The 27,233-nt window shown below is 37.6% G+C and overlaps 1 protein-coding gene across 1 annotated transcript in view; it reads right to left on the bottom strand.

Annotated features, from left to right (window-relative positions):
* The window catches only part of PCCA (propionyl-CoA carboxylase subunit alpha), a 273,855-nt gene that overhangs the window by 230,631 nt on the left and 15,991 nt on the right, over positions 1 to 27,233 (bottom strand). Inside the window, exons 5-6 of the mRNA XM_066545147.1 lie at positions 3,458 to 3,571; positions 1,907 to 1,960 (exon numbers count right to left, since the gene is read on the bottom strand). Of these exons, the coding sequence (XP_066401244.1) occupies positions 1,907 to 1,960; positions 3,458 to 3,571 (168 nt within the window). The remainder of the gene's footprint in view (positions 1 to 1,906; positions 1,961 to 3,457; positions 3,572 to 27,233) is intronic.

Below are 27,233 nucleotides of genomic sequence, written 5' to 3'. Positions count from 1 at the left end.
AGAAAGCTAAATCACATTACCTTGTTTTATTATATTTTTAGAGAACTGAACACACCGGGTTTCTGAAACATAATTAAAGCTATTTTGCAATTGCAGCACCAACCAAAAATTCAAACATGTTTTTAGTCACCACATTATTTCAGGAAATTGTTAAGAAACTTTCTTAGGATCTGAGTGAAAAGATGAGAAAAATAGAAGGGTGGAGAAGATCTACAGGAATGTTTGTACTTTCCCCATTTCTGCTTAATCCTGCCAAAAAAATTGTTTCCATTTCACATCACCAGTATTGTAACTAACATTACCACACTATTTATATTTATTGTTAATAACAACCACACCACTGTAGAATGTGCCTGGTTCAGAGTAATAACTATCAAATTTCCATATTCAGCAGCAAAACAAAGCAAAATAGCATAAGTGAACATTTCCATTTCATTAAATTTTTTTGTTACTGAAAAACCAGAACTGCCAACTAAAGTCAGTTATCCTGGTCGAATCCATTGAGAACAGAGTTTGTTATAAATTAAGCCAGGAATCTTCCCTGTAAAAAGAACCTCTAGTACATGAAGCAGAACAGTGATAAAAGAAAGCTGCTAAACTGCATGAAAATAATATGTAAAAGATTACCCCAGATTTGGTAAATCCTGGCAAACACCAAGTGTTTAAAATTCCTTTCAACTTTAACATCACCAGCACCCAGCAGGGTGTACTCAGCATCCCACAGAACCTGCACTTGTTTTTGTCTAGGAGCTTTTAAAAAAAAAAATTACAGCAACTGAAGTATGAAATTTTTAGATTTCATTCTCAAATAATCTCCTTAATGAGCAGGTGGTATCCTCTAACACCAAATAATCAACTCAATAGTAAGGGTCTGTATTACAACTAGAACTCAAACCTAAAGGAAATAGTCAAGGAAGGTACAAGGAAGACCTGTTTCACAAATGCTAAGGACAGAAAGAACCACCATTCAAGAATCACACTCTTCATCTAAGTTTTTTATCTTGAATCAAAAAGGTGCAGATTTTTCTCAAAAGCAGAAACAAATTTCTCTTGATGCCTGTAAAACAAGGTATTTCTTCAGCTACATGGTTCATTTACTCCATAACAAAGTTGGTAGCTGCAATGGCTTTTTACTTCGAACTTCAATGTGCTGGTCCTTATTCTGAGCAAAATCAGTAGACAATAACACATGATCTGTAGTGACTACACATACAGCATCCACCCAGGACTTTGTTCAAACATTGTGAATGCAACTTCCTCCTAGCACTGCCCACTTTTAAGCAGCTGCATGAAAGCTTTTGGAAAAAAATAAAATCAGACCATATAATCAGTTCACGATATACAAAAACCTTACTGAAGTAAAGAGGTTTTGAACAATAATTTTTATAAATTCAGACAAAGTGAAAACAGCACCCTCTTGACTCTTTGGTCCTTTCAGAGAATGCAGCTCCATGATACAATATCACCAGCAGAGAAGGCAATTTTTAAACAGCTTTCTATTCCCATCCCAAAGTGCACTTCAGCACCTTCTCAGGGCTGCTGATACAGCTGTTCACCAGCTGTGCTACAAATCACCAAGATGATCACTTAAAACCAGCTACTTTTAACCTAGATCATTTCAGTGACCCAGTTTTGCAGAGCAGCCTCATAAACAGTCCAGGCATAAGTGAAAATCCTGAAAGGTTTTTACATCCTGGGTAAAGTTCTTACAAACAGACTTCTCCCAAAAGAAAACTCAGCCTGCAATTACATCCTCAAAATTCAAAGAATTCACATGTACAGAAAGCATATTGAAATCCCCTATGTTAAAGTATCTTTTAGATTTTGAGTTGATAGCTTGATTCTTTAGGTGCCTTGAAACAAGTATGAGCCATCAGTCACAGCCAAGCAAATAAAAATAACTTACCAAACGTCTAGCAAATTCTTTATTTTCTGAAAGAAATCCATATCCTGGGTGTACCTTGGAAGATAAAAGAAAAAAATCAAGCTGATTGAGTTCTGAAACCACACACCAAAGTCACTAGCACATTTTGAGATACTGGGGACAGTAAACTAGACCACTAAGCATTTAAACAGGTTGAATACCTTAAGAAACTCTTAACACATTGATTTTTCTGTCCTAACTCAAGTTGTTGAGCTATTATTTCTGAAACAAACTTTCCTTATTTAACTAGGGAGAACAGGGTTGCTTGCAGAACAAATGGAGTTGTTTGCAGAGCAAATGGACATAGCCTTTGGTGATTTGCCTTTTGCTCTTTTTAGCTCCATTGCAGATTTCCCCAAATATGCTCATCCACACTCTCCTCAGTAACCACTATAAAGTACTCTGTATCCCAAAATATTTTCAGCCTTAACCACAACAATGGTGCACAGGTCCCCAATCATAAGCTCCCTACCTCTAGTGATCCTGGCTAGAGAGCACAATATACTCTCTTCATTAGTCTAAGTCAAGCATCCTATGTGCCTCGTTTGCTGCTCACACCCCAATATTCATTCAGCCTAATGACTTGAGAGGAGCATGAGAAAGTTTTCATTTTACTTTTTAAAAGTCATGTAAGAGTCTTGATCTAATATACTCTAACAGACAAAGCATAAGCCATTTTATTCACCTCTTTTAAAGAGCCAGTAACTGGGTTTCATATTCAGAAACTCAAAAGGGAGAAAATACTGGTTTTGTTTCTGGCCCCTAAAGGCACTGTACCAAAACATGTTAGAAAGAAATCACAGTGCTGATCCAGCTGTTCAAGGGTAGTTAGTGTTGCTGATAGATACACATCAAATTTCATTTTAATAAATGCTCTGTGTACAGTAGCTCTGAATAATGCATTCATTTCAGTGACAGAACAAAGAACATTAGGAATGTGAACATGACTACATATTAGTTTTTCCTACTGATTCCTGTTAAGCTTTGAATCTCTGACCAACTTGGAGGGAAAATAGGCAGACTTGCCCACATTCACATATATAAGCTAATGTGTATTTTGTAAACCTTCTGAAACAAAAGCAATTACAGGATGCACCATTTACCTTCCTGCAAGTAACATTTATACAATATACAAAGTGATTCAAATGAAGTTTAAGCAAAAGCCTTTCTGGATACACTTTGTAAAACGTTTAAAAAAGGCATTATGGCATATAAAGGGTTAGCACTCAAAACTAATTGGGATTTTTTTTTTTTTCCCCCAGCAAATTTGGAAATGAACTGAAGCTGCTCCCTGGTGTGAAAGCTGAATCCAGCAGCCACCTGCAGGATCAGCGACCAGTGCTGCCAGATGCTACAAAGCCTTTGATTTCCAGTAGCGATTTCAGACACATTTAACTCATGTGACATGAACTAACTGGAATAGCATATTCAATCACTTCCCCCCCACACACCTTAAAAAAAAAAATACAAACTCTGGCTTTTCTGCTTTCTATATGTGAAACAGCTGCAGCAGATAGACACATTCAGACTCACAGCTTGGGCCCTGGTTTTCCTAATGACTTCCATGATGGCATCCATGTTGAGGTAGCTTTTGCTGGTGGGAGCTGGGCCAACACAGACAGCTTCATCCGCCATTTTCACGTGAACCTGAAGAGGCAATAGTCTGCATTAACAGATGCTCCCAGCAAAAATAATTAACATCACCCAGTCACATGCACACAAATCTGATTGTGTCAAAGATCATTTACATACCATAGCCACTCTAAAATACACACTGAAATTACCAACACTGGCATACATACAAGTACTTGCACAGTAAATCTCATTTCATTTAGCTCTGAGCTTAAGTCACTTCCAAAATGTTTTATTGTTTTAATCCATTATTTTGAATTTGATTAAATAAAATCAAGACAAATATAATTTCACCTTCCTATACTGATGATCTATATGTAAATTCAGACTAAAAACTACTTTGTTACTTGTAACTAGGGTAGTTTAATATCTTAATACTTAATAACAAACATTCATGACCAGTTCTAAGCAGGCTCCCCAGGAAGTTGGGGATAATTAGAGTGAATTGAATGAAGGGATGCAATGAGTGTCCCTGCACAGCATCAGGTCAGCACCATGCACAAATTAAAGCCTATGACTAAAGAGTTCAATATCACTACACATGAACCAGAAAATCTTGAGAATTATTTAAGCAGGCTCACGTTTGATTTCTAATCCATTGTATCCTCATTTATATGCATTTGCCAAATATTTTTTAGCCAAACAAAAAATGGACAAACATCTGCAACATTTTACCAAGAATACTAAAACAGCTAGGTTTGGAGTTAGAAGTCTTCTTACATCTCACAAGAATGCTTATCTTTAAGTTTAAGAAGTTTAATTAGATTGGTCTTTAACATGTTTTCAGAGTTCAGAATACTTTTCTTTCAAGTAAGATACAGATATAACCATGAAACTAAACAACCAGTTTTTCCTCATTCTGCTTTTTGTAAGCTCCCTTTCAGTATGTATTTAAGAAAGCATGCCATTGTTTAAACTGTGTAAGATTCTTAGCTATCACTAAGACTTATTTAGAATGACAATTTGACATTTCCAGTGCTTACCAATTTTTAAAGCTATTTGATATCTTCAGCATTTGAAACTGAAAATATATTGTCTAAAATCAGTGCTCTTTTAGAAAAACAGTATTAACATTTGAGAAATACAAAATCCTGAGATGAGTTCAGCTGGCCAAAGCATGGTATAAATAACACCAAGCTTGTGGTTTTGGTCCCTGTATGGATCATTCACTTAAGAGCTGGACTCCATAATCCTTGTGGGTCCCTTCCAACTCAGCATATTCTGTAATTCTGCACAATATTTTTGGTTTTTATCAGGAAATTTTGTTATTCGTGAAAAGGAATTTTATTTGCAATTAGTTTGAAGGCTGTCAAGTGTGTCAAACGAGTTAGAAGTTACATAGTCTGGATACACTATTGGCTCACTCAGAAGAAACAAGGCCAGAAAAATCAAAAAAAATCAAACACTGACAGGCAGCAGCAAGACAACATTTCGAACAATACAATGAGAAATAAGTAGCAGGTAAATATAAGAAATGTATAAAAAGGAAGAGAGTCACTTAAGCATTTTCATTTTTTCTTCAGTTTTATTGACCTTTTCTGAGCTTGGGAAATGTTAACCCTACCAACAAGAAGCATATTAACTTGCCACCTAATTCTGTGTTTCTTTCTGGAGGCATCTCTTAAATAGCTTCTGAATTTGCTATATTCTCAAGTATATAACCACATAACCTCCTGGAACCACACATTTCAACTATTGCTTCAATAACATCTCAACTGTTTTGTTTTATCACTACAGCATTGGTGTCACAATTTAAACAGAGCAAAACCAGAAAAAAAAATCTTAGAGCAGTAGCACAGACAATCATGCAGCAGGTTTCTGTGCTTTCTAGTACACACATCTTAGCAACTAAGTAATCTATTTTGATCAAATGCTATCAAGATTAGTCTCTGTCATCCTTCCTTCAGCACTACACTGAAGAAACAGCAGCTTTATCTGAATGATCAGTTTATATGCCTAAAGTTATTCTGAATCCCAATGTGGTGTACAGTTCTAAACAAAGTCATTCAAGCTTAAGCTTAATTAAGAATGTATATTTTACAAAACCAAAAGCTTCCTTATAGAAAAGAACTAAAGATTGTTAGCTATTTCTAGGTATCAAGATGAAAACTCCACACCCACCCACTTCCTGCACTAAGACACCAATAGAGTCCCACTAGTACCAAAAGTAGCCAGAGAAGATTTTGCAAACCAATTGGTTTTATACATATAAATAGTCTTGTGCACTTTTCCCCAGTATTCCCCCACTCCTTTCTGAAATGTTTTGTTGCTATTCAACTCCCTGGAGTTTCAACTCTTCCTTTCCCACATTACCCTGGTAAATCCATTTCTCCTTGCTCACCTTACTGCAAGTTGTTGGTGCCTTCTCTAGTTCAGTGCCACTTCAGCCTTGAATGCACCAGGCAAAGCTCCCAAAAAAAGAGGTCTCCATTCCACCTCCACTAGTTTAAAACCTCCAGATTTTTAGGATCCAGTGACAGCTGGGAGGATTTTCAGGATCCAGCCCCATCTAAGGGGCTTCTCATATCTACTTTTGAGTTCATATCTATTTTTATTGTGAGCAAACCAGCACACAAACTGGAAATCTGCTACTTAGTAATTCATAATGACAATTCCCCATTAGCATTTAGATTCCTTTGACATTGCACTGCAGTTCATGAAGACTATCCCAAATATTGTAACACAAATTTATCATAGATTTTTTTGTATAGTACAAATGTAATTACTAGCAAACATAACAAAAGCCATCATTTGAGTCTACCTGACAACTGAAACTTTCAGCCTACTACCAAGGGCTGCCTACTTCACACAGTAATTCACTAAACCTTTACCTCTGCAGAAGCTAACTTATAATGCAATCTTCCTAGACAGTACAAAGAATCTAGCAACTCCCCTTCCTCAACCACCACAAATTTCAAATATATTGATTTTCAAATTCAAGGATTGCTTAAGTACTTGACTTAAATCACACAATCCTAGGTATTCAAAACCTGTCCCTAACAGCTGAAATCTCGGAGGTGTGATTTATCCCTTTTCTGTTTTAGGTCACAAAAAAACCCAATGTCAACAAAACCAAAGAACCAAGTCCCAGGAGATTCTTGAAAAATGCAATTCCTTCATAAATATCTGAATTGACCCTGCCATCTCAAGCATGAATGGATAACAACAAAGGCTGGAAAACAGTTGAAACTAAGTACTTAATAGTTTATACTGCAGTTTTTAATCATATTGGGCTACCTGGGCCTCAAGAGAGAAGTCTCAAGCAGCTACCAATGACTTGCTGTGTTAGAGAATACAAATGACTGGAAATCATGGAAAGACTGTGTGTGCAAAAACCATTAAATTTCTGTAAAAGTTTTTTACTTTAGGTACTCTAGTTCATAAAGGCTGATTATATTCCCAAAACAACAAAACCAAAACCGACTGAATCTTCATTTTATAGAACCTCAATCTAATTAAAGAACTAAGAATAAATACAGTCACTTTTGGAAATCCAAACCAATCACAAACAGCCGACCAGCTCATCACACTCCTGCATCTATGAGAAATAAGCTACTAATAATAAAACTCTGGATTCAACAAGGAGTCCTAGCAGAACAACATTCGAATAAATACTATTAAATGGTGTAACTATTTTTGGATTAAGATACAAAGTCAACTGGAAACAATCTGAATTACAACAATTATCTTATTACACAACAACAAGCTTATTCTCTTTCAGAAGCAAACAGCACAGAAGTGGCCACAAGGTACAAAACTAGTTTAGGTCCAGGAGCCACCTTCACAGCAAGGCACTTACATCAGCAGATCCTGCCACATCTTTACACAGGAACAGCTTCATGTTTCTTCACCATCTTTCCAGCAAATCAGCAAATAAAGCAAGGAGTCCATTGGGGATGACTTGCCAGCCATTTTCGGCCTGGACTGGTTTCACGCACCACTCCAGGCTGCAGCAGCTCTCAGGGTGCAGAGTGCAGTAAGAGGTGATAACAGTAGCAGCAATTGGGTTTGGAGATCCTTCTACATTTCAATATTTCAGGAGGATTTATAAGCCAGTTTTGGTGCTAGGGCTTGGCATCATACTCCAGAAGACAAATATACCCATAACCCAAAGTTTTGGATGTGAATGCTACAAAAATAGTCAATATCTGCCTTGCAGACAACGCAGTTTAGAAGGACTGCACTGAATCAGAGCCAGTACATACCCAAATTACCTAGATTATGTTAGCTCTCCTGTATCCTGGACAGTGACACATGTTCATTTGACAGTAGCATGCTCTCTTGAATAGCCATACTCTGAATTTATTGAATTATCCTCATAATTAAACCAGTATCTCAAATAAATTCCAGAAATCAAAATTAATAACTTGCTACCTAAAATATACACAGGTCTCCTAGAAGCATTCTGTTTGACACAGCAGTATCAAGGTAAACTTCTCCAGGGCCACCCAGCTGCTGCAGAGCACTAGTTGGAATCTACATTATAAACAAATTACATTTAAATACATGTCTCTCCACATTTAAACATAAAGTTCTCAGTATGAACACAATGTATTAAAAATTATTTTACAGCAAAGAAATAAACCACTTTCAGTGCATATACAGTCTATAAAACAATCAAAGACACCAAGAAAATTTACAGATCTCTAGCATTATAATTATTCAGCAGCTCAAGTTTGTTACCTTCTTATGGAGCTGGTTCATAACAAAAAGTGCTTTTCTCCCCAGTTTCACAATCATTCTCATTTACTAACTCCAAAAAGTAAAGGCTGACTTTGTCAACAAAGAAAAATATATCTACATGCATTTCCCAATGGAGTGTTTAATATCATCTGCATAGTTTCCACAGATGATTTTATATACCTCAGTTTAAAAATAAGCAGTTTCTGAGGCTTATTATGTGACAGATGTAATTTACTTCAGTGTAAATGTCTAATTAACACATACACACACACACTCCCCCTTTTCTTCTATCTCTGAGGAATAAATGTCTGGGATTCCCCAGTGTCCCAGTTTTTCAGAGTAGGTCAGCCTACACATCACCAGGTCTCAACACAAGTTGATATTCACACAGCAGAGACAGTTATACTGAGTTGCAGGCTGCATTTTCCTCCTGATTCTTCTATGCTGTTTCAGAATTTATATTATAGGGAAACTGTTATAGCTGCATATACAGTGCTAATCAAACCTAAGACGCAATTAAAACAACCTCAGCAAAGAGAACACTTTTGTTTGGTACATTAGATAAGATGGAGCATTGTTCAGACAAAGAAATCTAATCAAACAAGTCATTCTCCTTTTATAGTTCAAATCAATATTACACATTGGAACAACATCCGTTGGTGTAAGTGGATTCACTTAATTGGCCCAAACTGCATAATACCGCTCAGCAAGACAAATCACAATTAGCTCAACCCATAAAATAGGGCTAATGAATAAATCCTTTGTAAGTTAGCTAAAAAAAACCAACCACCTCAAATCTTGCCAGCACCACTGCCAAAAGAGACAGACAAAACGGAACAAAAAGCCTATGGCATTGAACAGTCTTGAGTTTAAAAAAAAAAAAAATCAAACAGCTGCAAAAAAGGTTCAAATTCACTGCTTTGCCAAAAACACATCTTCCATCTGACCTAAGTGTCTTTAGCAGCTTGACAGTAAAATACACACACCGGTAATACAGTAAGTATGAGCATATAGTGTGCAGTATTCATACAGCCTTTAAAGTGCTATCTGCAAAGAAATACTGCCACACCATTACAGCATTTAACCCCAAAACAAAATAATGGAAACATGGCTAAAATGCACAAAAAACAAAACTGTGAAAGACAAATACCATGACTACCCTATATTTCTCACATTCAATTTTACTCAGCATCCCAAAAACCTAAAAAAAAAGTTCATGCAAATAAACAGGTCAACCTGCAGAATCAACATAAATAGATTTCTCTGCAAGCCTATTTCAAACTATTTTCATTTGATAGCCCACAAATAGTTAAACAAGGACTCTGTAAAACAATTCTTCAGTGGCCTTCAAATGTGTTTTGGTGAAGGGCATTTAGTTACATTCCCCTCCAAGTCTACAAAGACCCTCAAAACAGCCCATCCATTAGCATCTGCAGGATTAGATCCCTGGTTCATGGACAGCAGCTGAGAAAAATAAATTCAAAAATATAACATCCTTTCCTTTACTTCCTAGTCTTGCCCTTCAAGTTTGCCAGCTGGTCACAAAATGAAGACAGTAAATAACCTCAGTAACCAAGGGCCTCAAAAATCCTTTCAACTACAATTAATGGATCCAGGTTGAACTGAACAATCACTAAAAGACAGGCAATATGAATCAGGCAGGGAAGAAAGCATTTTTAACCAACACCAAGAGAAAGCACATTTCAATACATATCAAGATTTTCATCTGTTTGCATTCTTGCTTATACACATGAATTTATTTTTGTAACCTTAAAAAAAGAAAAAGTAAATCTCCATTCTCTCTTCCATGGATGAAGCTCAGGAATGTTGTATGCTGCTAAAAAGACACACAATTTTACTTGCATTATAAAGAGGAAAGGACTCCCCACTGTATTTGTAGGCCTGATCACTCCTACTGTAAAAGCCAGGCCATGCTAAAGCTGTCATAGAGTGATACTCTCAAACTGTGCTCTGCTTGTGGAACAAGCAAGAAAATGCCTTCTGAGTCCTGAAGACATTACAGATAAGACTCTAGAGATGAGTTCCAGAATGGCCTTGGTCCCTAAAAACCTTTTCCTATATGCTTATTGTTTGACAGATAGCTTCAGTGAAGCATCTTCTAGAACAAAAGTGAGAAAGAAGGCTTCTCCATCAGAATTTTATTGCAAGTGTTTACTGCGTTGAACCCTTCAACTAGCACAGAAGTTTGCTATTGAAAATTTAGTGGAATTAAATAGTTAATTTGTAAGACAACTTCCAACATGTTTTACTCAACACCAACCAGGAACAGTCCATGTCTTTGGTAGAATAACTGAAAAAGCAGGTCAACAGTCACCTTGCTCACTAATCTACCTTTGGATGAACTGAGCAATTAACAGAGGCAGAGCAACCAGGAGGGGAAAACCAGAATGTCCCAAACTTTAACTCCAAGCTACTGCGTCAGTAGCAAAACACATTAACAAATCTCGAGGGAGAAGCACTCCTCTTGCCTCCTTCCACTGGTGTTCCCTTGGTGGGAGACCTACCAAGTTCCTCTGCTCAAGTAAAATTGGAGGCAGCACAGTCACTCAACACAACCTTTGCTGATGTCTGGAGTGCTGTGAAGAAAGTCTGCAAGCTTGCAACTACATTCATGTCTGCAGATTATTTTTACTTTGGAATATGTTATCTACAGCAAGTCTCCAGGATAAACAGGAGATTTTTAGTTCAGAGCATACACTAACAATTTGGGAGGACACTTAATAAATGTATTTACCAAAGAAAGAGTCTCCATCTGTTGCATGAGTTGAGCAATTCATCATATTTATTAGAGCAGTCCACTATGCTCTGTGAGGATGCTCGAGTTTCATCTTTGCAGTGTATGTAATTCTGCACTTTCAGTGTTTTAGAAAAAGAATTAAGTTTTTTGTGATGTTAACAAAATAGTGATGCCCTACAGTGCTTTTAGTAGCCTCCCTGCATTTCAAACGCATCTGCACCCACATGTCAGCCTTTCCCTAATGGAATCTCAGCTTCTAAGCACATTAGCAAAGCAATAGGACAGATCTTTCTCATGCTGTTTCTTTTTCCTGCCTCTCCCAAAAACAAGCTCACCAAGGAATGCATTTCATGCATGCTTCTTTGTTTTGCCTTCTAAAGGGGTTAAGACATGTAGGAGATGGGAAAACTGGTAGTTAAGCAGGTCTAGGAAATAGTATCACATGGTAGGAAGGGCAGTCAACTGCAGAACCTCATATAGTAGAGATTTAGTTCTTGATTAAGCTAGATATACCAGAAGACACTTGGGATTCAGAAAAAGTATGTTAAATTAGGCCACAGTACAAAGTTACATGTAGTATGCACTGGTAACATGCCCCTATTCAGCATTTTCAGCTCTAATTTGGATAGAGTTCCCCTTTCAGATGGATGAACAGAGCACACGTTCAGATGTCTACACACGGATGGACTGCAGAAGTTACTTCCAGCATCCAAAGATCAGAGATTCCGAAAATCACTTCTAGTGTTGAGAAAATAGCTCACAACAACAGCAAGGTGATTTCACAGCTACCTGGTATTTCAACTACAGAACAGTATTTAACTGAAAGGTGAAAAGGGAAATGTGGGCATCAACTAAATACAACATAGTCTGGATCAGTAGCTGGAAGATTGATTTTTTTTTTTAATTGCAAACACAAGATGCAGACAGTGAGTTATGTTCTTCCTGGTGTGCACTAACTTCAGGCCCAAAATGAACCATATATTGAGAGTTACATCACTTTTCACAATAAGCCTCACTTTAGGCATATACAGAACACCACTCAAAGGATGATCCCACCCCTAAACGCTCCTCCACACTCAGCTCCAGCAATTACAGCGCTGCTGAGACAGATCAATGAACTGAACAGACACAGTGGAAAAGTAATCTGAGGGGAGGGGAAATTAACCTTCTGTCAGATCAGCAACTTAAACCATCTCCCAGCTGCATGACCATCAGATCCCATACAGTGAATGAATGAGAGGGGGCAGGAGAGCACTCCTTTCACAAGTAGTGTAGAATTAGAGGAATTTAGACATAATATGAAGCAAGTTCTACAATGTCAAATAATCCAAAGAAAATACCAGAAAAAAGTTTGTCAGTGAATGCAGAATATCTTAAGGATGACAAAATTCCAGAGCAGGTTTCCTAAAACATTTTCCTCATGTCTATGCAATACATATATGCTCAACAGAAAATATATATGCACATGTATGTATATATACATGTACATACACACACCCTTCACCACTTCTAGGTACCAAGTGAGAGGAGTTTTACCACTAAGGCTAAGTACTAAAGCAGTACATAAAAATTAACAAAAATTACATCATAAAATCTCAGCATTACCATCATGACAAGCATAATCTTATGTTTTCATGAGGAATTAAATACTTAAAAATGCTTTACAAAATATTTGTATTTAATATTATGCTATTACATGACATTTACAAAAGTAAAGCATTTTTCCTTAAAAATTCCATTAATGTGAACGTTCAGATTTCTTTAAAATGATTCCTTGTTAAGTTCTTAAATAAAATTGCTCATTTTGCAAGAAAATTACTTCTCTGCCAGTGTATGCTAATTATTCATTATAGCACAACTTCAAAGAAGATGGTCCTCTCTATAAAACCCATTGTAAGTTTTCTACCCTCAAAAGTCTTTTTCTGAAAGACAAGAAAGCTTTGAGATTTCAAGATGCAGATGTCAAGATAAAGTCTACAAAAACAGTGCAATGGAGAAAAAGCATCAAGCACTCCTGAAAATGACTGCACAGACAAGCAGGCAGCTCAAGTCTGTAAGGACTGTGTATGGTCTAACAAACAGGCAGGAATAGACAAGGAAATCTGCACTGTCCAAAAACAATTTTTAGACAGTTACTACCAACGCTGGACAATGCATTCATGGTTGCAGATGCCAGACTTGATGTGGTCCCATTCTTTTCCAGATCATCTAACAAAAATATTTTCGATTATATTTTTTCTCCTTACAGTCCTCAGAGTTCTGCCATAGCTACAATTCAAATTGTAAAAATTTTAATTTGGTGTGACTCTAGAAAAATCCTTTATTTGCTTGGGGGATTTTAGCATATTGAGTATTTTCCCCAACAATATTTCCATCTCCTAGCTTATTTCCTATGATACACACTTCCCCAACTTAAGTTACTCATGGATAGTGAGCAGAATTTTAGTCTCCATTGCATCCCATTAATCTTAGACAGTATTATTTCAGCACATCAAGCAGATTTAGTCTAAGAACGGAGCACGTCTTGAGGAAATGGGTCTCAATATACAAAAGAACATTCTTTGCAGGACACTACCAAGTTCTCCCCACCCAGGCACAGATCTTGTTCCAATTAACAGAATGACAGTAAAATGCTCCCCCACCCACCTAGTTCCCACCCTTCTATGATAATCTATCACTTCTGGGATTCTCTTTCTTGCAGCAAGAACTTCAGAAGTGCTAAGACAAAAGCTCCAGATCTTCATCTTTGAAGAGTAAAAACTAGACAAAAGGAGGAGTACCACTATTGGAACAGCCTAATTATAGTATCATAAATACATGTGGCCTATAGATACAAATTCTATTAATACTTATTTATTATTAATATATTCTATTAATACGTATTTAGATCTTCAACACAGCACACTTGGTCAATGCTAAATATATTTATTTTATATGGTTAAAGAGATAATTACATGCCATACAGGCAACACCTGCACAACACCAAAGGCAAGCAAACTTAGTTCTGCAAACTGACAACTATTTCCATTTAAGAGGTACAAGATTTTGCACTCCTCACAACATATAGATAATATTCACAGGTTTAGTAAATTAACCCAACCTTATGCATAGTTTTATAAGCCATTGGAGTAAGTATCTATATAAACAAATTCCTATTTCAAAAAAGCCTGGAATTTAAAAAACATCTTTCCAGGTTGCATGGAATCTATAGCACAGCAACACACACTCTTACAGAACAGTTCCTTCTAAATCCTCTTTCCTGTTAGCATTTAGGTTTGGGTATTTTCCCCCTCCAACCTGCTAAACAAAGTCATATTTCCTGCTGACAGCAAATGATTGGTTTACCTTGAACTCCAGGGGGTTTAACTATCCATCCTTTAAGAAGCTTTGACAGTTTAACCTGCTGAGCTCACAGCACCCAAGGGAGGGTCCTACTTGCAGTTTTACTTCTGCTGCTGCTGACCACTAATACTGACTCCGCAGATAATGGATTTCAATAACAACCTCCTACAGGTTAACACTTTGGGTAGTAGCCATGATACCGCTTTAATTAAGCTAATACATGAAGGTTACAGTTTGGTAGAAAGTTGTATTAAATTTGGCAGTGCTTACAATAGCAGAAAAAATGCACATGTTCACCTGTCCAGTAGCTCTGGGATAAATTTGCCTACCGATATAATTCAGTTGGTTTAACTTTTTGTAAGATGGACTCAATTTATTAATTCCATTTCCTCTAAACATGATTTTTTTCAGCAGAACTGATAACTTCATGACAGATAGGAAATGGATGCCTATAACCATGCTGAGCACATAATGTGTCTACCTTGCATACAAATAGTCCATGCATTGCAGTTGAAGTGTACAGTGTTTGGTTTCTTTACTTTATAAGATTTGGAGCATCCTGGTAATGGAATATAGTAGCATTTCTATTTCCTTGAAGCTAAGTTGCTAACAATAAATTTTATATTTTAGCAAGCTATTAATTATGTAAAAGCTTCAATATGTTAAAGACATCTAGTTGAAAGTGGGAAATAATTGATATTTACTGAAAACAAGCATTTGCCAAAATACAAAAGCTTGCAGATTGGAGTGTTTAAATACATTTTGCAGGCCAAGCACTCACTCTTTTTCAACACAGCACTTAAAAGCACACATTCACTTCAAAAATAGAGAGAGGAAAGAGGTTCTTGGTTTAAAAATTTGGTATTAACTTTACCTGCAAAAACATCCATTTGTTGGATTTTATTTTTTGTTAAAGTACACAATCTGACAGACACTGTACAGAGTAATAATGAAGCAGCATGGGAGCCATTTAATATATTTCTTGATTAACTCATTGCCTGTCCAGTTCTCATTCAGACATGTGCTCACATGTCATAATCGTCATAACTCCCATCATCCCTCCAGTTAACACACAAGCTCCTTGATTAGTGCACAACTCCCAGACGAGCCATTGCTAATGCTAAATAATTCCCTCCAGCCTCCTGCCACTATACCACAGGCTCTCCAATTAAATATAATGTCTCTGATGAGCCATATTAATACAGACAAATTCCTGCCAGAGATTCTAGCCCACTCACTTCCAAAGAAGCAACTGAAATAAAAAAAAGCTGTGTACATAAAAATTAGCCAAAAGAATAATTTTGCCATGAGGCTTTAACGACAAAACTTTGTTGTCATAAGTATGTTATTCTTGGAAGTGTCTGGGAAATTGACATGTATTAATACAAGTTCACTGATAAATGGCAATGAGCAAATTACCATTTTAATAATTGAAAAGCAAACATGTAAAATAGATAGCTTTTCAATCAGTTAATTACAATTAGCAATATCTAATCACAGGTGATAAAATTAACTCAGATCACTTGCTGCTGGTATAGCAATTATATTCAGCCAGTCTTGTGCATTAAGCATTATTTGCCACATTGGCATAGCTGTACACACCTACACAAAGTTTTTTCAGGTTATAAAATTATTTCACTAATTACACATCCATAAAGTTTTTAGAGCTTGTACCAAGAAACTACCATGCCTGTTAAAAGCCTGTTGCAGTAGCACTAATTATGTAGTGAAGTCCACATTTTTAAAGATATTTACAGATGCACCAAGCAACAGTAAAATATTTTAATAATATAACAGATCCAGTCATGGGTCAAATAAAAAAGAGCCAAATGATACTAAATCTCCCCACTTTAAAACGGGTGGGGTCACTGAATAATCTAACCTTTTCAGTGTACACTGAAATTCCTTAACATTTAATTCAAAATTGCTGCCATTAGCTGGAAATTGACTATTTAGATTTTATGAAAATCATAAGGAGTTCCCAGTCCTTACAGGAAAGAGTCTAATGTCCTTAACCCTAGTGCTGACCCTCTCACTAGAAGAGATATCAACAAAGGACATGTAAATAGACTGTTGCAGAAGTATCCTTTAGTAGTTTAAAAATACTGCTTGCAACTGCACAAATTGTAAGATATTCAAATAACCCCCATGAAATTTTGATAAGCTCTTCCCCAAGGTCCTTGCACCTTCATCCTTACACTAATGCACTTCATCTTCATTTACCTGATCATTAGTTTCCAGTTTGTTCAGCTGGAAACCAACACACACTAATTACTTTGACATCACAAAGTCCTATCTGTCTTCACCACCTCCCCAGACAGCAGGGAGAAATTATCAAGGGTAGGCATGATAATATCCTGATAAATGATGATTCACATCACCTCACTGTCAATCATCCAGAAGTGCTCACGCAAGATACCACTCAATCTCATTACTGAATCCTAGGGCTAAGAGTACAATACACACCAGGAGTCATATTTCAAACAGCAGGCCACCTGGATAAGATGCAGCTCTTGGAGATTTTCATGAATTTTGTTGGCTTTTTGTTTTAACACGGTAAATGTCAAATATTCATCTATTTTACCATGTGTATATAGGCTGGCAGAAAAGGACATGCTGAAAGCAAGGCAATTCATCTCAAGGGTTCAAGTGATAAAAAAAAAATCAAGGTTCTTCAAAGGGGAGAAGGACAGGTAAATTTCCTTAATTTAAGAAGAAAATTAACCAACCTAAAGTTTCAAAGTTCAGTTTCACAATTTAAGCATCCTTCCTGCTGAAACAATATAAATGTATTCAGAGGTCTGAAAGAAGAAATGCTAGCTTTGAAACTCATTGACATGTGCAAAGTTCACTTTCTGTGATGAAAAGCAGATACAAGTTAATGTTCTTGCTTCAATAAATATCTGATGAGGGTGGGAGGGCTGATCAGTCAAGAAGCAAAATAAGAGCTTAGTAGTAGCTGCTTGCCCAGAAAATATTACTTCTTTCCCTATTTCTAAAATAGTATCATCCCTCCATCTCTCTCAGCCCAATTACATATATAACTAAAGCAACCTCTAATGGTAAAGCCCAGGGCTTACTATCCAGCACAGAATCTAAAAGTTGTTTTAGAGAGGGAACTACAAACACCACCATCTTCTAGGTCCGTAATACACTCTATTTTCTTGCCCAAGATCATCATGCACCATCACTAAACTTGCACAATGGCTGATCATATTCTTCAATTTATGGTGCATCACATGCAACCGATGAAGGAGAAAAGAAGAAAACAATACTGAAAGAATATGGGGGAAAGTGTGAGGAAATTCCACAGCAACGTCTGCTTGTGCTAGGTATTGTCAGGGAGGAAAAAAAACCAGCCAAAACTAAGGACCAAAAATTGAGGAAAAAAAAAAAAAAAACAAAGCACAGACAAGTAGAAGAACAAAGCAAGTACAAAGACACATTCTGAAGGCACTTTAAACACTCAGTAGAAGCCAGAGCAGCAGGGCGCTCTCTTGCAGGTGTGGAGGGTACTGCTGCTACAGGCACACTGGTTCTGCATCCAGAGACTGCCTGCCCACACCACGGTGCCTGAACTTGGCAGGAACCCTCACACACTTCCTTGCACCTCCGCTGCCCCAGACTGTTTGAAATACGATCACAGGCTCACAATGAAACCCTTGTCCCATTTCAAAGTACTCTCCCCCCTCTGGGGCTACACAGGACAGGGAGCAACTCACAGGCTCCTGTTCAGATAATGTTAACAATAACATTTTTCAAGGAGAAACTCAGAGGTTTCCCCTCCAAATGTTCTAAGTGTTCTAAAATATATGTAAATGCAAATACAACAGAAAAGCAAAGCTCCATAAAAACCCTGAATGAAGTCATTTAGGTATGGATGCACATACCTGAGACATACAGTATTCAGAGTCTACTTTTCAAAGCAAGCATGGATCACTACCAAAGTTGAAAATGCAAGAGCTCCTCACAAGCTTCCTATCAAAATACTCTCCCTATAAAAAGGGAGCTTCCAGTCCACGTATGTACAGAGATTTCCCACTCTCAAATCTATGACCCACATCCCCCACCTCTTCAGCTTATCAAACCTACCTTACCAACCCTACCAATCATGCTATAAGTACAACAGATTTTACAGCAACTTGTCCAAGAAACATTAACCACCACATGCTTGGACAATGGAATTCAAAGCATTTTCCCCTAAAGAACTAGAGAGCCTGAAAATAAAATATAACCTCTTCAGTCTAGCACATGAAGCAGGGCAAAATTATGAGCAAAACCAGTATCTTTTTCCACTGAATGCAACCTCAGTGCTTTTCTTCCTATCTTTAGAGAAGGGCTGCAAACAAATATAATAGTAACAAAATTGAAAAAAAAAATTAGAAGTGTCATTAGATTATGAAATTCATACATAAATGTGTTGAATTTTCATCTTAACTTAAAAGCAAAGAGCCACCTTCATCCCAGACTTTCCACAGCCCTGGTTTCTTAAAGAACACGTGATCCATTTGTGCTGTGAGAAGGCTACTGTTGGCTTAACTGCTTGAAGGCATACAACAGGAATTTCTTCTGCAGAAAGAATACTGGTGCAGAGAATACACAAGCATGCATGCCTGCAAAGTGAACTTACCAAAGTTAATTTGTTAAGCTATACTCACAGAAATCTGAGGGCAGGAAATTGTAATAAAAATCCTAAGATTTAGTTCAGCTGATGGGCATCTTTATGTTAGAGCTTTACCAAAAAAAAAAAGAAATCTTAACACAGCAGTGTCACTTCTTGAATCTCAGCACCCTAATTAAAAAAATTAGCTTTCAGAACTAATTGACAGAAAACACCCATTATAGGTTTTGTTAGTTAAACTGGAAAATTCTCTGCACAAAAAAAAACTGGCACAGAAGCAAACTTTATTATCAGATTAATACTGAGTTAGACACATTAAGACATTAAAAAACCCTACACCTTTCTCTTAAGTTCTTGAAGTTAATTTGCAGCCAGGCTACAGTACTTCCTCTAAAGGAAGAAAGAAAAGAGTAAATGGGAAACTGCTGTCAACAAGTGTCAGCACTGCAGAGTTCACAGTCTAAGTTTATCTGCCAATTTTGAGCTCTATAGATACTAAACAAGAAGCACATGACAAAACTTCAGGCTCAGTTGGATCCATATCCAAGAATGATATTAACAACTCCTCAAAATATTTAACAAGTAGAAATCAAATACAAATTAAACTTTAACTATCACAAGAAAAACAAAAATCACATTTGCTATTCAAATTCAGGTTATTATCAAAAAACCCTATCAATCACACACCTAAAATCTCTCCTACATTAGTCATAATTTTGTATGTACAGAGAACAGTAATCTATTTAAAGTACCTAGAGACCCTCTACATACTCTTATCAAATAAAAGCTATCATCTAAAAAAATAGAAGAACATGAAAATTACAAAATCCAATAGCAAAATCCTTACTAGCACTAGTCTTGCAAAAATAAAGCTTTGAATTAATTATTTAATTACTTCATAGAGAATCACCAATTCCTGAATTTATCAAGTATTACTGCTAACACAAAAAATGGCTTCTCAAACTTAAAGTACAAGAGATATAACAGTGGTTTCCACAGTTCTCCAAAATTTTGCTATGCTTAACAAGGTAAACAACACAAGCAAACACAAATAGTCAAGTTTAGTCTACCTAAAATTTAAGAGCAAGCAAAGCAGGATCTGGCTGAAAGCGTAAGAGAAAAAACAAAAGAACAGCAATGGGTTTTCAAATGCCCACAGCCATTCACTGCGGCAGGCAGTGAGGCTGCCCGAGCTCGACCATTCTACATTTGACTCTTTTACAAAAAGAAAGGTTTGCAAAACCCAGGCTCTGATTTTATCAGGCAATAGCGCTCAAAGGCAGCCCCCCAACCACAGTCCCTTCCCTCCCCCATGCCCAGGGTTTGAAGCTGCTAAATGCACACAAGCAAGCAGTACTAAGTCATCCACACCCAAAGGCACTGGGGATCCTTTCTCACAGCACAAGTGAGTGACCTGGAGTGCCAGCAGGCAGGCAAGCTGGGCAGGCTTCCAGCACCAAGCCTTCACTGCAGCACACTGCACACCTGCCAAAGCCCTAATGCTACACAAGTGGCACAGTACCTAAAACTTGTAATCACAGCTTCTTTATTTTTGCTGCCTGCTCCCTGCCTGGGCTTTTTTTAATCTTTTTTTTTTTTTTCCTGTGTTAGTCCTCAACATATTTCAAGTAGGGTTTCTCACCTCCACAGAGCACAAACATTGATCAATCAATACAACTATCTTTGTTATATTCAGGAAAGGCCTTTAAGGGAAAAAAAAATCTGAATTGGGTCAGCAAATTAATTTTTCTTGAGTTCAGGAGCATTTCTAGGGGACTGACAGTTCCAATCCTTAAACCAGCAGCATCATCCAGTTCTAGTTAAGCACAATAGCTGTGCATGTTGGAAAGAAACCATCCCCCAAAAGTTGAACTGAAGAGCTTTTAAACAGCTAAAGCACCTTATACAAAATTGGAAAACATTAACTACAAGATCAACAAAATTATAAATGAAAGTTTGTCATAAACATGAGCTATAATTAAACTTCCCTGGACATTATTCCTGAAATTTGACACTCAACTTTTATTAAAAATTAACATACAAGAGGAGGCTTATATGCACTTTTATTATTAGCTTTTTAGACCTTCTCAGAATCACATCAGTATTTTGGTAGTTTTATTATGCCAATGAAAATCTTCACTGAAAAAGGCTTCCCCAAAGCTGAACCTGATAGTTCTGCTACGAGTGACAAGCAATTGAAAAAAACATCCTCCAAGTAAAAAAATAAATAACCAAATAAGTACCAGAGGTCATACTTCCATAACAAGCTTTTAAATTACCTGTGAAAAAGCTTCCTTTTCTCATCAAGTATGATGCAATAAATGGTCAAATAGATAGCATCTTTCTTTCACATTGCATAACCAAGGACTATTGATTAATCATGTATTTGCCCATTTGTCAACATAATAGAAAAAAGTTTAGTCTGTTCTGCTTTGCAAATTCTTCTCCCACCATGTGAACTTTTTAAAAAAACAGTGAACAAAACTGAACAACAATTACAGCAGGATGTGCAAGAGACAGGACCTCTCAGAGCTGATCCATTTTTTCAATCACACAGTATTTTACCTAAGTTGACTACCTCATAAATTCAGCTTCTACACAAAAACTTCCTCCCATCCCTTCACATGCTTCAGTATACAGTCAACACCACCAGAGCTTTGGTTTCCTTAATTAAGCCCCTGCATCTCCCTGCCTTCATCCTTTATCTGTTCTATACATTTGAACTCTGCCCAAGTTCCTCTGCTTGGAGAAAACTACATTGAGTATAAAAAACTCTCCTGAGCCACTTTGACTTCAAAACAGCCTTTCATGACACCCTGGCAAGCAAATCCTTGGCTTGGGAAAAAAATAATTGCACTTCCAAAGTCCATGGTTGCAATTCTGCTGTTTGTCTGTCTTACTCCTCCTGGAAACTTAAACCTCACTATTTCACAGTAGTCCCAGGCTTCACATCCCTGATTACCTCTTCCCTCTTTGTAAGAGGTCCAGCACAGCACCTCCTCTAGTTAACTCAATCACTTGTGTCAAGAAATCATTCTCCCCACATTCACAAAGACTCCTCAGTTGTTTTCACTGTCCCACATATGTACCAGTGACTTGAAATGATGACATTTCCTCCAGTTTTCCAGAGCTGACTTTATCTGCTTCTTATTCATGATCAGGTCTACAGCATCCAACACCACCTGGCCTATGACAGGAATCACAGCCTCCCCTGAAGTTCTCTATCCTCCACCTACTCAAGCAAATTTGTCTCACACAAATCTGTTGGCTCTGCAGCTTCTCTGCAAAGAGCCTGTCAGTCTGTTTGTCCTTCCTGATCCTGCAAGTCAGCTCATCTCCCTGCAGCTCCTTCCCCTACATCTCAGTGCCTGAACCAGAGCACAGCTCACATTTATAAGGGCCCCTAGCTCCTACTCTCGCCCTCAGAGACAAGCACCAGGCAATTGCTACAGTCCAAGTCATCAAAGACCACAGCCCTACTCCTTCCACAAACTTTTTAGTATCAACTTACGGCTGCTGGAGAGACTTATGATTAACACATGTTCAGTTACTCAATGCTTCTCATCTACTCTCAAAACATGGCACAATAAGGAATTAATGAGGGCAGGGGAAACTTTTGCTGGAAGTATCATAAGATACCAAACACCAATATTTGACTAATGTTGCTTTCAAAGCACCCTTTAGAAATATATTGTTGATACCATCCAAGAACAGACAAATATCTATTTTTTATAAGTTTTAAGAAAGAAATTGACTTATACAAACAAGCACTAAGCTCCCCTGGCTTCTTGCTAAATGCATAAAATACCAGTTTGATGCAGGCCCTCACCCAAGCAAAATTACAAGAGATCAACCTAGGAGATACACTTCCTGGACAGGGATGCTCCTTTGCCACAAAAAGCAGACAAGGGATGTGCTGTCACAAATTTGTCAACAGCTAAAACCACATTAAAAACAATTTCACTTTCAGAACTGTCAGCAGCTGTTTTACAAGGCTAGTAACATTACAGGTCAACAGGTGAGCCGACATTAAACACCAGCTACAAAGGGACGCTGAGAATTCATGCAATGTTATATATCCAATTAAAATCCAAGAATAAAACTTGAAGCACTGCCCAATTAGCACAGCAAGACAGAGGCAGAATGCAGGATCTAAACAGAATACATGCATTTCTATAAATCCAAGTCACCACTCAGTATACCTATTAGCTTGCACCAACTAGTCAAACACTGATTACCATTCTTCCTGTATAATAAACAAGATACATGAAGGGTTTGGGGGGGGTTGGTTGGTTTCAAACAGCTATCAAAGGATGTTAGTTGCTGCCTACAGACTATTCAGCAGTAATAAGTAAAACAGTACTTCATACTTATCCTTTATATAGTGTTTCCTTGATGAAAGCAACCAAGTGACAGATGCTTTTTGTGAAAAGGTAAAAGAATAGAACCCAAAACCACAACACCCACAAAGGACATATGCACCTACTCCTTATACCTAACAAATTGTGTCTTCATTTCCTGTCTCCCATCTTGATTTTTTCAATCTTTCAGACACCTCATAAGCAATTCAGTTTCTTGTTTAACACCCCTCCCTAGAAAAATGGTACCAGGACCTCATCTGTGGAATCCCAGACTCCACACCTGCCTTGAGTGATACAGCTAAGAACCAAGGAAAGTTTCTGGTTTTAAATACAATGCTTCTTACTAGGAAGAAGCATCTGTTAAGATGGCTCTGCTCACCAATCCAGCTCTTCACATTGTGTAAACCTGCATCTCTGATACATATTTTCTCCCCTGCTCTCTTTTCCTCACATCCTCCACTATTAGGATGTGTGATGACATTAACTCAAGACACTAAATCTACACTGCCTCTCAAAAGGTTAATCAGGTATTCATTCTCCTTGTCCCCAGCCATGTGTCCTGATGCCATCAGCTCTAGCATTCATTAACCTATGCAAAGAGCCACATCAGCTTGCTGATCCACATTTCTTTCTTTTCTTTCCCCCACTGTTCTCATACAGATAAGCAGCCTGGATCCATTTAACAAAAGGCTGCACTCTAGTAGGTACACAAAAGATAGGAAGGAAGAGGACTACACTTAGTAGACAGCAGTCTTACATCAATTGTAGAAGTAATTTTCTAAGTACTTGTGAACGTTATTCATAGAAAATCTGCCTTAGGTCCCTCTCTGTCTAGAGCTCATCCAAGTGCTAAAAAGAAATCCAGCCAAGGGCCTGTTCACCAGTATATACACCCACACAGATAAGAAACCACAGATAGTATTACCAAATAGTATTGTTCCTTAATAGTGCCTGAAAACAGATCATCCTTGAATAACCACAACTGATAACAAATACCACAGTTGGGACAATATGAACCACAGGAGCAATGAATCTGCACAACGAAGCAGCTGCTGCTGAGGACATGGGTGAAGGATGAAGTCAGGACAAAGACAGGACACTCAAAGCCTCATAAGAGGAATCCAAGGGACTTTATGTTCTATATCCAAGGAAGCGAGGCAGCAGGAAACCATGCTGCTGCAGCTCCTCTCTTACAGAGGGAGATGGTAAAACTATCTTTTTTTTATCACATTGACAATGTTCAGTTGCATTAAAATTACTACATACAGCACTTTCCATCATCTCTGGAAAAGTCTAGAGATGAGCACAAAGCAAACAGGCTATAATAGACGTACACCAACTTGGTTTCTTAGGGAAACCCAATGTAATAAGGACAGAAAGTTTGAGCCAGAATTATAGCAGCAGGAGACATTGATCCAGAACTGCTGATGGCAGTGCCCTCAGCACATACCTGTGGCTTCAGAGGAAGGAACTGCCTGCTCTCTGCCACTGCTGCCCAAGAGAGACAAATCTAGAACAGGTGAAGCCTAATGACTTCAGCTCTGCTCAGCCTAAAGCTTAAGACCTGATCACAGAGATGCCTGTACATCTCTCCAAACCCCATAGCTCTGGGTAGAGCATCAGAGCCCTGCAGACAGCCAAAGCAATAAAAGTCACTTTACTGACCTACCTCAACTCAGCTCGTTTCTATAAATGGCTACAGCATCTGTCACACATTTCAATGAAATATTTTAATACAAAAAGGTCATAGAAAAAAGTTTTAACTAACTTGATCAAGGTGTCTGGTGTGTTCAGAGCACAGAAACAACCCAGCACAAGATCAGAGAAGTGCTAGAGCACCAGGAGGGAGCACCCAAGCAAGCAATTAGAACGACTTCAGTGCACATCAGTATTTAAGTTCAAATCAGGACTGGGTTTTTTTTAAAGTAAATCTCTCAGTCACCCCCACTCAAAACACATATGTCTCTAACACTCAACTGTCTCAAAGCACACAAACCAGATACCTGCTGGGCACAGCAAACCACCACAAGCAGACACCAAACCCTCAGCACCAGACTAGAGCCAAGCACACAGAGATACTGAAAGGCAGAAAAGAAGAACACCATGTCCTCAGCATGAACCATTTCACTCCACAGATCCACTACCTACTGATGTAGTCACAGAACCACCACTTGACTCTCCACAGCACTGAGGACCTGCACCTTTAAGCTGCAATTAACTGTGCTGACTGGGCTCCCACATTTTCCTCTCCCAAGGGTAGTCCAGTACTTCCAATAACAGCCACTTTCCCTAAATGAGCTTTGTGACAGATTATTTTTAATCCATGCATTGATCCTGCAAATAAATCAGCTTGGTAATTAAATAATCATCCCCACAAAAGTAAAAAGATTTGGTATCAATTCCTTCTTTACAACACATACTTTCCACCTGCAAGGCAGTGTCCCCAATTGGGCTGCAGTGTGATGCTTAAAGCATCCTATTGTACATCCTTCCACTGCTTCTTAGTGGTAGAGGTCCAACAAGAATCCAACAAAACTGACATTCAGCTTAACCATCAAACAATGCAACAGGAGTCTGACTCATTTCAGAGGTTATATATGCATTTCACATCATCCTATCACTGATTAAAATACACTAAAAGGCTGAAACTTTAGGATTCTAGAGCTCTGATGAGCAGATTAAGCTTGCTTTTTTCACTATAGCCAATGAAAAGTTAATTACTTCCTTCAGCAACCCACTCAGTTTCAAAGCAATGAAACTTTTTTAAAAAAGGCAAATTACTGGCAAGTAAGCTACAATTCTGACCAAAAGCACACTCCTTCCACAGAGGTCCTTCCCTTCATGGGAATATCACACCTGCATTTCTCATGCTTTACAAAACTGTCCAGGAGTTCACTCAATAAAGCATGGGGACAGGATAGTAACATCATCTCCATCCCCCCTCATGAAGAAATGAACAACATGCTGTCTTGCTTTTGAAACAAAAGGCAAATACACTGAAGGAAGAGCAGAACAGCAACTGGCCCACTCCTGTTCTGCACATTTTGCAAACACTACCACTTCAGAAGAGTTAATTTCTCCAGACAGTACAGGGAGGCAGAGTCCACTCTATACACTCTGGACAACGGCCCAAGAATAATGTACTTCAAAAAGGTATTAAAATATTAGTTTCATTTTTGTATAGGTACTCAAAACTTGGAGATGTCTGCAAGTTTTCTAAGTATAAATCCCTGAAATGCCATTGGGAGACAATGAACTATCAAAATTACTGAATTTCTAGTTTTGTAGCAGATGATGGAAGAAAGCTTTGCACATTTTAAAAGACAAAACAGCAAAAAAAAAAAGTAAATGAGAGTTTGGACAAATGTTAAAACCTCTAAGTTAGTTACAAGTAAATAAAACTCCTCAGTTTTAGATAAACTTTCACTTTTCAAACTAACTAAATTTTTTACATTAAAACTTAAATGCCAAATTGCCCTCCAATACTTATTTTTGCCAGCTGGATTTCTTAAGTACAAAATAAACTGACAGCATCCCATTAAGCTATAGAGAAGTCTTCAGCAAAATTCTCAGTTTATATTGTTGCAGAAAAAATCCTCATCTTACTCAAATTCATTCAGCTCAATAAAGACATGCTATAGAAACTTATAACCTTTATCAACTTTGCAGTTTCCCTAAACCAGATTTTTCCCCAACCTCCTTCTGAAATACAGCCTCAGACTCCTAGCTTGAAAAAATGTTAGAAAAGGAATATAGATCTTCCATTTCTAGTTAATTTATTTTTTCCATTTTCTGTCACCCAAATTACTACACTTTGTGGACAACAGCTCAATTCTGTGCAATTACTTTTACATCAATAAAGGCATTTGCATTATTTTTCATTTTATATTATGTGGCAGAACAAGATTTAAA

The sequence above is a fragment of the Molothrus aeneus genome, chromosome 2 (assembly GCF_037042795.1).
Source record: "Molothrus aeneus isolate 106 chromosome 2, BPBGC_Maene_1.0, whole genome shotgun sequence".
Lineage (NCBI taxonomy): Eukaryota > Metazoa > Chordata > Aves > Passeriformes > Icteridae > Molothrus > Molothrus aeneus.
The sequence above is the reverse complement of the archived record's forward strand: the minus strand, read 5'-3'. Positions and strand labels throughout refer to the sequence as shown.